At 53.5% G+C, this 11,109-nt stretch overlaps 1 protein-coding gene across 1 annotated transcript; it reads right to left on the reverse strand.

Moving 5' to 3' along the window:
* Positions 1–1,194: 1,194 nt before the first annotated feature.
* Positions 1,195–10,796, reverse strand: AP2S1 (adaptor related protein complex 2 subunit sigma 1). Its single transcript, XM_027978526.3, has 5 exons — positions 10,509–10,796; positions 7,956–8,105; positions 2,269–2,382; positions 1,759–1,818; positions 1,195–1,568 (listed from the first exon to the last, which is right to left on the reverse strand). Exons 1-5 carry the CDS (start codon positions 10,779–10,781, stop codon positions 1,467–1,469), a joined length of 699 nt encoding a protein of 232 aa, XP_027834327.2. The 5' UTR covers positions 10,782–10,796; the 3' UTR covers positions 1,195–1,466.
* Between the last annotated feature and the right edge of the window lie 313 nt (positions 10,797–11,109).

Raw genomic sequence — 11,109 nt, forward strand, 5'->3', positions numbered from 1 at the left:
CTGAGCTGGGACATGCCTGCCCCCTGCAGGTGGGACAATGACATGAGGCTGGGTCACAGTAGTAGGAGTGGGTGCCGCAAGCCTGCCGTTCTCAGCTCTACCAAGGCTGGCGGCCATGGCTGCAGCTGGCGGCCACCACTCTGTTCTCAATGGGCATGGGGGGAGGGGGCACAGCTGCTCCAGAGGGCACTAGAAACAGGTGCGGGGGAGTTCCCTGGTGATCCGGTGGTTAGGACTTGGCACTTTCACTGTCATGAGCCCGGGTTTAATTCCTGGTCGGGGAACTAGGATCCTGCAAGCTGAGCGAGGTGGCCAAAAGCAAACAAAATGCGCAGGAGTGCCTCCTGTTGCCAGAAGGGCTGAGGGCCACTTGCTGCTGGCACCTGGCAGCCGGGGGCGGGCAGGCCGGCCACGCCCGGGACAGCCCCACACAGTGAAGGCCTGAGGGCCGGCCGCGGCTGGGAGCCACTGAACACGGACCCGGAGCCTGCACCTCAGGCCTCGTTTCTGAGAACCAGGATTCTGCAGCCGCCTGCCTGGGCTCAAAACCATCCTGGTTCAGGACGTCCCTGGTGGTCTAGTGGTTAAGAATCCACCTGCCAATGCAGGGGACACAAATTCGATCCCTGGTCTGGGAAGATGCCACGTGCTGTGGGGCAACTAACGCTGTCATGAGGACTGAGCCTGAGCCTCATGGCGAGAGAAGCCACTGCGGTGAGAAGCCGGTGCCCCCCACTTGCTGCAAGTCCCTGCGTAGCCACGAAGACCCAGCATAGCCAAAAATAAAATAAACAAGTAGAATTTTTTTAAAAAAGAAAAAAACCTGGTTCAGCTGCAGACTCGCTCTGTGATCGTCTGAGTTGAGTGAGCCCCTCTAACCATCCCTTCCGCATCCTCTTTTGAGGGTTAACAAAGGCACGTCACGGCTTAGAACGGCCTGAGCGATGTCGGCGTTGGCTCTGAGTGTCATTATTTTAGGAGCGAGAGCTCAGTGTCTAAATCTGTCACCCTTCCCAGTCCCCCGGGGCCGTCTGCGGGCAGCAGCAGGTATGAACCCCGCTCCCCCCACCCCGCTCCCTCACTCAGCCCGAGGTGTGCTTGTTGACTGACTACCTGACGTACCAACGGCAGGGCCCCTGGAGCTGCCCGCGGTTCCCAGGCAGGACAGGCAGAGGCGCAAGGACACAAGGCCAGGCGGGGACCACAGGTTTATTGGGGGCTCCACGCGCACGCTCACGGCATCACACGAGGACGGCACGGTTACACGGTACACTCGAGGCAGCCTCCGCCCACAGCTGGGGCCCCGAGGCCGTGGGATGTGGCCTCCTCCCCTCCGCCCAGACCCAGCTGGGTGCCTTCCTCCTGGCCAGCTGAGGGAGGGGGCCGCTGGGGCGGACCCCGGGCCAGAAAGGGGAAGCGAGCAGGCTAGTCCGGGGAGGGACTGGGGCAGGAGGGCACGGCCGCCCTCACTCCAGGGACTGCAACATCAGCAACTGTTTGAGCACCTTCGTCTGGCTGGTCTCACGGATCTCGCCGGCCAGGAACATCTCATCCACGACCGTGTAAACCTGAGGGAAGGGAGGGCATGGGGAGACCCTGGGGTGAGCAGTGGGGGGGACCCCCGGGGAGCTGGGGAGTTCTGATGCCCAAGAACCAGCAAACAGACCCCAGCGGAGGCACCAGGGTGGCTGCGGGCTTCTGGCCCCCTACTGACCCCCTCCTCTGGCTCCCTCCTCCTCATCTTCCCCAGGAGCCCACCTTATAGAAGTTGAACACCAGGTCCAGTTCACAGACGTTATGGAAATATTCATTTAAGACCTAGGAGAAGACAGAGGTGCTGCAAGATGAGCAAGGACACACACACACACACACATACACACCCACACGCAGAGGCATCAGAAAGAGGTGGCACAAAAATGAGGCAGAGGGGACTTCCCTGGTCCAGTGGCTAAGATGCCATGCTCCCAAGGCAGGGGGCCCGGGTTCGATCCCTGGTCAGGGAATCAGAAGCCACACACCACAACTAGGGATCCTGCATGCTGCAATGAAGATCGAGGATCCCAAGCACTGCGACTAAGGCCCAGTGCAGGCAAAATAAATAAGTAAATAAAGAAACAAGGCAGAGGGAAAGTGAAGGGAACAGACACCGGAGGAAACACCAATGTGGGCAGAGAAAGACAGTGTCCCCTCCCCCAGGCTGAGGGCCCCGCACCCTAACAGACGGGATCCGGGCAGCGCCCGCCGCCCACCTGCCCCCAGCCCATGCACCTCCACAAAGTTGTGGATGGCCTCCAGGTAGGCCAGGTTGTTGTCGTTGACGTCCACGCAGATGCAGAAGTAGAGGCCGGCATAGCGTCGGTAAATGATCTTGAAGTTCCGGAACTGCGGGGCAGAGAGGCGGGAGGTCAGTGACAGGGCGTGCCCAGGACCACACATACTGGGCAGGATGGCACCAACATGTGCAGTCCTGCGTTCCACACTTGGTCCCAGAGGCCCTGCTCTGTTGTCTGACTCTGCGCTGGGGACAGAGGGGTGGCCTGGCTCTCCCTGCCTCGGGCTCACAGTCCAATGGAGCATGATCCTTAGTTACCCCCTGAGTGGGCAGCGAGGGGCTGTGGGTGCTCAGAGGGGACAAGAGGCTGACCCACCCTGGGAGTCCAGGAGGGCTTCCTGGAAGAGGGGGCATCTGCACTGAGATCTGGAGGATGAGCAGGAGTGATCAGGCAGGAGTGCTTTAGGCAGAGGGAATAGTACCGGGCAAAAGCCCAGAGTCAAGAGGTGGGGGTGCTCCAGGGTATCCATCTCCCCCTTTCCGTGACCCGCTGTTGCCTCTGGAAGGAGTCGAACTCCTCAGCCTGGAACTAAGCTAGCAAATTCTTCCACAAACACTGCCTGAGCACATGCTGTGTGGCAGGATTTGTGCTGAGCAGTACAGGCTCACCGCCTCCTGTAACCAAGACAATCCTAGCCCTGCCCTTAACTGAACCGTAAGATAAATATTCCTACCATAACGCATAAATACAACCCAGGAATAAATATTCATGAGCCAGGGATGCAGACTCTAATTTTATACCGTGTGTAAGTAGATAAAGCCATAGACAGAGATCCATGATGTCCCGGCGGGCAAAGCAGCTGAAAAGTCCAGTCCAGCGTGTGTGTGTGGCGCCATCTGCTGGCAACTGCAAGAGCCAACTCAAGCCCCTGATTTTTCTTGATTTCCCCCCTCCCAGCTTATCTTTGTGAATGCCTATACTTTTGATCTTCACCACCAAGATAATCATGATGGTGCGATCACTCACCTAGAGCCAGACATCCTGGAATGTGAAGTCAAGTGGGGCTTAGAAAGCATCACTACGAACAAAGGTAGTGGAGGTGATGGAATTCCAGTTGAGCTATTTCAAGTCCTGGAAGATGATGCTGTGAAAGCGCTGCACTCAATATGCCAGCAAATTTGGAAAACTCAGCAGTGGCCACAGGACTGGAAAAGGTCAGTTTTCATTCCAATCCCAAAGAAAGGCAATGCCAAAGAATGCTCAAACTACCGCACAATTGCACTCATCTCATACGCTAGTAAAGTAATGCTCAAAATTCTCCAAACCAGGCTTCAGCAATACACGAACCGTGAACTTCCAGATGTTCAAGCTGGTTTTGGAAAAGGCAGAGGAACCAGAGATCAAATTGCCAACATCTGCTGGATCATCGAAAAAGCAAGAGAGTTCCAGAAAAACATCTATTTCTGCATTATTGACTATGCCAAAGCCTTTGACTGGGTGGATCACAATAAACTGTGGAAAATTCTGAAGGAGACGGGAATACCAGACCACCTGACCTGCCTCTTGAGAAACCTACATGCAGGTCAGGAAGCAACAGTTAGAACTGGACATGGAACAACAGACTGGTTCCAAATAGGAAAAGGAGTACGTCAAGGCTGTATTGTCACCCTGCTTATTTAACTTATATGCAGAGTACATCATGAGAAACGCTGGGCTGGAAGAGGCACAAGCTGGAATCAAGATTGCTGGGAGAAATATCAATAACCTCAGATATGCAGATGACACCACCATTGTGGCAGAAAGTGAAGAAGAACTAAAGAGCCTCTTGATGAAAGTGAAAGAGGAGAGTGAAAAAGTTGGCTTAAAGCTCAACATTCAGAAAACGAAGATCATGGCATCCGGTCCCATCACTTCATGAGAAATAGATGGGGAAACAGCGGAAACAGTGTTAGACTTTATTTTTGGGGTCTCCAAAATCACTGCAGATGGTGACTGCAGCCATGAAACTAAAAGACACTTACTCCCTGGAAGGAAAGTTATGACCAACCTAGATAGCATATTCAAAAGCAGAGACATTACTTTGGCAACAAAGGTCCGTCTAGTCAAGGCTGTGGTTTTTCCAGTGGTCATGTATGGATGTAAGAGTTGGACTGTGAAGAAAGCTGAGTGCCAAAGAATTGATGCTTTGGAACTGTGGTGTTGGAGAAGACTCCTGAGAGTCCCTTGGACTGCAAGGAGATCCAACCAGTCCATTCTGAAGGAGATCAGTCCTGGGTGTTCATTGGAAGGACTGATGCTAAAGCTGAAACTGCAATACTTTGGCCACCTCATGTGAAGAGTTGACTCATTGGAAAAGACTCTGATGCTGGGAGAGATTGGGGGCAGGAAGAGAAGGGGACAATAGAGGATGAGATGGCTGGATGGCATCACCGACTCGATGGACGTTTGAGTTTGAGTGAACTCCGGGACTTGGTGATGGACAGGGAGGCCTGGTGTGCTGTGATTCATGGGGTCGCAGAGTCGGACACGACTGAAACGACTGAACTGAACTGACTGAACTGATACCTTTGCGGAGAAGGCAATGGCACCCCACTCCAGTACTCTTGCCTGGAAAATCCCATGGACTGAGGAGCCTGGTGGGCTGCAGTCCATGGGGCCACGAAGAGTCGGACACTACTGAGTGACTTCCCTTTCACTTTTCTCTTTCATGCATTGGAGAAGGCAATGGCAACCCACTCCAGTGTTCTTGCCTGGAGAATCCCGGGGACGGGGGAGCCTGGTGGGCTGCCGTCTATGGGGGCACACAGAGTCGGACACGACTGAAGCGACTTAGCAGCAGCAGCATATTGAGGTGTTGTTTAGTCCTTTAGTCCCTAAGTTGTGTCCAATTCTTTTGAGACCCCAGAGACTACAGCCCGCCGGGCTCCTTTGTCCATGGGATTTCCCAGGCAAGAATACTGGAGCAGGTTGCCATTTCCTTTCCTTTTCCTGCTGGGCGGGATCTTCTCTGCCCATCGAACCCCCATCTCCTGCATTGGCAGGCAGATTCTTTACCGCTGAGTCACCAAGGAAGCCCAATATTATTACAGTAGCTCCTGCACATAATCCATGGATTAGAATATATCAGGATGTTAACTCTACTTAAAAAAAAAAAAAAAAAAGGTTCACGATCAAATGATTGAAGGCCCCTGCTCTGGAGGGGCGGATTCGAGACAAGAACCCACGAAGGCAGGAAGACTTGAGCTGGAGAAGTTACCCACCGGCCGTCACAGCTGGTGTGGCCTTGGCAGGCTCTGACCCTCAACAGTGCTCTTTTCTCTCCTGCTATCTCCTGCCTGGCTCCTTCCTGTCACCGCTGTGTCACCAGTGATGCCCTGCACAGGGCTCCAGTCTGGAGTGGGCCTGGGTCGGGAGCAATCTAAGATGGTCCGGCCCCCTTGTGACGTTCTCACCTGGCATCAAACCTTTCTGGGTCCTCCTAATCCGCCTCCCTGCCCACTCCCGGTCCCTCAGCTGCTGTCATTTCCAGCACTCAGTGTGGGGCCGGCCCTGCGCTGGCAGCATGGTGCCCCGGGAGAGCCGACATCCCTTATGCTCCGGCTCCCCTCCCTTCATCATCCCGCCCCCCACGTCTCCACTGGGCTGGGAATGGACACTCCACTGCTGATCTTCCCCTCCACCTGTTCTTTGCTAAATCAGCCCATCTGGGAAAATGACAGCGCCCCCTACTGGTGGCTCCATTCTCTTTCCCATACCTCCTCCAATCTTTGGCCCTTCAGTTGGCTCTCCTTTCAAAATGCTTCTCGCCACCCTCACTGTTTCCATGACTGTGAAAGTCACGAGCATCTCTCACCTGGGCTGCAGTGGTCACCTCCTGAGCAGTCCTCTGCTTCTGCTCCTGCCCCTTAGAGAGGGATCCCTAAAGCCTAAGCTAGCCTACCTCCCTCCTCAGCTCAAAAGCCTCCTGTGGCTCCTTCCTTGCTCAGAGTAAAGGCCCAAGTCCTCATGACAGGTCACAAGGCCCTGAACCTCCTACTTCTGTTATATCTTCAATCTCATCTGCTCCCACCTTCCTCCCTGGCTTACTCCACCTCAGGTACACTGGCTTTCTTGCTATTCCAGGAATGCCCTTGTACGCCCTGCTGCCTCAGGGGCCTTTGCACTTATTGTCAGATATCATCTCCTTCCACTTCTCCATTCCTTCAGGTCTGGGTTCAAACGTCCCCTGTTAAACGAAGACTTCCTGATCAAACCATTTAAACCCACGATCCACTCCCCACCCCCCACTGTATACATCCTAGCCATTCCATCCCCCACAGCTGCTTCCTTTTTCTCCCTGGCATCTATCATTCCTGATACACTATATCTTCATTATAATAACAACCTCCCATCGACTAAAACTAAAAACGTCAGCGGTCAGCTCTCCGAGGGAAGGGGCTGGGTCTGTTTCATTTCCTGCTGTATCACCAGTGCCTAGAACAGTACTCGGCACATAGTGAGCCACCAATAAGTATCTCTTGAACTCCACATGGATAGAGGAGCCTGGCGGGCCACAGTCAACGGGGTCACAGAGAGTCAGACACGACTAAGCGCGCATACACACACACAGGACAATCAACCTGGTCTCTTGAAAGGCTAATACCGTGGGAATTAAAGCTAGAAGCATCTTAATAAAGAGACCAAAACCAATGCCAAGATCCTTGACTGGCTTTGGACAATCAGTTTTGATGATCTGTGCTATGCTAAGTTGCTTTAGTCATGTTTGACTCTTTGTGACCCCCTGGACTGTAGCCTGCCAGGCTCCTCAGTCTGTGGGATTCTTCAGGCAAGAATGCTGCAATGGGTTGCCATGCCCTCCTCCAGGGGATCTTCCTGACCTAGGGATCGAACTTGCATCTCTTATGTCCCCTGCATTGGCAGGTGGGTTCTTTACCACTAGGGTCACCTGGGAAGCCCTCTGATCATCCGGGGGAAATTTAGATATTGATCAGGTTTAGAGTACTATTAGTAAGGAAGTATGACTCCTTTTATCAGGCCTGATGATACTGTGGTCATGGAAGGCAGTGTCTTTTTTTTCTGAGATGTACCCTGAAATATTTAGAGATGAAATGTCATTATCTCTATACCTTTTTGTGACTGCAATACATGGCTTATGCAATCTTAGTTCCTCAACCAGGGACTGAATCTGCACCTTTGGGAGTGACAGCACGCAATCCTACCCTCCAGACTGCCAGGGGATTCCCCCATGATCGCTCTAACTGAACTGAAAACACGACCGCCAGGGATGGTTCGGTACACCATTCTCTACGCTTATGTGTTTGAGCATTTTTGTAGTAAGTTTTTAAAAGGCATCAGGGAAAAAAAAAAAAAAAGGTTATTTGGCCAAAAAAAAAAAAAAAGAAGAGAGAAAAAAAGAACAAAAATGCAAACTCTTAATACTGATGAAATCTGGGGGAATTTTCAGTTGATGTCTCATTGTACTAACCTGTATGTCGGAAAATGTTCACCCTGAAAAGTAACCCACTCTCCTCAAAGGAAGAGGATGGCAGGCAAGTTGAATAAATGAATGGCAGGGAGGAAGGAGAGTCTGAGAGGTTATCGCCATCTGAGGCTGGGAAGGGGGGCATCAGAACAAAGCGGGGGAGTGTGGGAGGCACTGGCAGGGGTGGGGGTAGCTGTCACCTCCACAAAGTTGGTGTGTTTGGCGTCTCGGACAGTGACCACAGCATGCACCTCCTCGATCAGCTTCTGTTTCTCGTCATCATCGAACTGCATGTACCACTTGGCCAGGCGCGTCTTGCCTGCTCGGTTCTGGATGAGAATGAAGCGGATCTGGGGATGGCAAGAGGAGGAGGCAGGGAGAGAGGTGGGGTGGGCGAGCCAGTGCAGGGCGGCCCTGCCCAACAGCCCCACCCTGCCCCATGGGGAAGATAGGGTCCATGTGTCCCGGCTGCCTGCCTTCCAAGGGTCTCCGCCACTCCCCTGAGCCCAGCCAGGCTGACCTGGCCACCTGCTCTGGTCCCAGGTCCCTCCAACACCCCGTGGAGTGATCTCTCATCCACTGGCCAACTCTGCAGTCATTTCTAGGGCGCTGAGTCCCAAGCTCCACCAAGTCTTGTCTCCCTGACCTTGGACAAAAGATCCGCCCTTCTACGCCTCAGTTTCCCCACGGTGAAACAAGTTTTCCTTAGAAGACTCACCTTGTCAGGGTGTTTTGAAGGTTAAATAAGTTTATAAATTTAGTCAGTGGCTGGCACTAACAGGCAAGCCAGGTGTCAGCTGCAATTATCATCAGTGATGCCTAGGAGACCTGAGGTGTTTTTAAGATTTTGAAACGCCAGCTCAACTGTCACAGGGCTACTGTGAACACCGAACAAGTTGATCTCAGAAGTGTTTTGTATAGTCCCATTTATATACTGAGTGTTCAATAAAATTAACTATTATGACTGATGCATTTGACCAAGTGGCTAAAAACACAGACTCTAGAGCCCATATGAATCCTGGCACTGTTGGCTGTGAGTCTGTAGGCAAGTTACTTCACCTCTCTGGACCTCAGTTTCACTGTCTGCACAATGGGTATAATGAGAGCACCTCCCTCATGAGACTGTTGCACGAGTTCATGAACACAGCAGGGATAAAACAGTGACCAGCACATACTAAGCATTATACAAATATTAGTTCTTAGCGATATAATTCATTGTTATTTGACTTTAAGAAAATCATGGGCCAAGTGCATGCAGCTAGGAAGTCTGTCTTTGAGCCCAGTTCTGTTGGAGATGGGTGTGCTCATGTCCATTTTATAGATGAAGAAATCGAGGCTCAGAGAATGGAAGTCTCACAGCCAGAAAGCAGAGCTGGGAATCCAAAGGCTTTGCTCTGAATCTCCTTATCCTGACTTGTGGAAGCCTCCACCGGGTCATGAGGGGTTGCTCTCTTTCGTAAGCCTCATTCTCCACACACTCCATCCCTCCTCCCGCAACTCATCTGAGCTGGACGGGAACAGGATATTACACTCTCCTTCCAAGAACCCCTTCTGCTGAGCCAGGGAAAACCACTTCCTAGCAAGGCAGGGGTCCTGGCAGGCAGGCAAAGGGCATGGGGTGGGGGTGGGACTCACACCAGGCAGCCGCAGCCTGGGGGCCAGAGCCAGAGATAGATGGAGGAGATCGGAGGAGAGATGGGAGCAAGGCTATAGAACTAAGGGAGAGCTCTGTCTCTGAGTCCTGAACTCCCTCATACACTTCTTCCTGTTTCTCCTTCCAACCAGAGTCTCTCCATCCCAGGGAATCCACACTGAGAAGTCCCATCCTTTCTGTATCCTCGCCCCTCTGATGTCCCCTCTCAGTGCCCACCTCCCCCCCGGCCCCCCGCCAGCCTTCTCTACCTCCAAGTTCCCCCGGCCCCCCCGGAGTTGCTTTGACTCCTGCTTTCCCAGTTTCAGGGCTCTCTGTCAGGGTGCCCCATCCCTGGGGATTGGCGCCAGCTCCAATGCCCAGTCCTTGTTCCCCAAACCCCCTCTCCACCTCTCACTTCCATGCTTACTCCCTACCCTGTGAGAACCCTCCTCTTGCAGAGACCTGTTCCATTGCTCCCCATTCATGTGTAGTATTCACTGCCTACTCCAAGCCTTCTTCCCTCTTACAGCACACTTTTCCTAACTCTAAAGCCCCATTCCCTACAGTACTTCCTGTCTCCAGGGTCCAGTCTCTTATCCTTGAGACTCTCTCACCAGCAGTATCCCACCCAGTTCCAACACCCTCTCTCCGCCTGCAACATCGGCTTCCTGCCCCTAGAGACCCCCTCTCTCCTATCTCAACGTCTCCCATTTTTCTCCAGCTCTTCTGACGCACTCCCGGAAAGCCCTCCGCTTGGGACGCCCCCTCCCCACCTCCAGTTCCTTCTCCCAGCTTCTGAGATCCTGCCTCATGAGTAGCCTCCCAGTTTCAAAACCCTCCAACCATCTCGAATATCTCCCTCCCGTACAGGCCTCTCCCCTGGCACCTGGTCTTCAAAAGCTCCCCCCTAGCCTCGAGAACCCCAGTACACACTCGCGCCCAGAACCACCCCCAGTTGCCTCCTTCGCCGGCCTTTGATCGGCCCCAATCCCGAGAGCCCGCGCCCGGCCCAGACCATCGCACCGCTGCAGGGGCGGCTTGTCAGTATCCCACCGAGCCTGGAGTACCTGCACGTGGACCCACCCTTCGCCCGTCCCCAGCGTAGGCGCGCCCTCGTTACCATGGCGACCCCCGTCCGGACCCCAGTGGCCCCGGTCCCGCGGCTTCTGTGTGGCTCCGGCTCCGGCAGCTGTTGGGGGACCCAAGCGTAGAAGCGGACTTCCGGCAGAAGAACTCGCCCGCCCTCTCGCGCACAGCCCACTGGGAATTGTAGTCCTGAAAAAAAAATAGGCTCGCTCGTCGGGGAGGCAACCCGGGAAAAGAGCCGGTCGCGCTTCCCAGCATGCCGCGCGACTGGGCTTTTCCTACGCCAAGGTTCAGGCTCCAAATGCATGTTGGGAGCCACGGGTTATTATCTCCTCAGAGGACTACAGTTTCCGACATGCCTGACAGCCAGCGAGACGAGAGTTGCATCCTGGGAAAAGTAGTTCCGTCAGCCCTCCCTCCACCTCCCAGCCTAGGCGAGAAGGACATGCTGGGAATAACTGTTTTAAATAAAACAGCGTTGGGAAATGTAATTATGTTTCCGTGCTTACCTAGTGCTCTGTTTAAAATGTGTTGAGTGTTTCTCTGGGAGACAGACAGTGGTTTAATAGCATCAATTTGGAAGTCAGAACTGTGTGCAAATCCTGCCGTCGCATTCCCTAGCTCTGTGACTTTGG

This window comes from Ovis aries, chromosome 14, assembly GCF_016772045.2.
Source record: "Ovis aries strain OAR_USU_Benz2616 breed Rambouillet chromosome 14, ARS-UI_Ramb_v3.0, whole genome shotgun sequence".
NCBI lineage: Eukaryota > Metazoa > Chordata > Mammalia > Artiodactyla > Bovidae > Ovis > Ovis aries.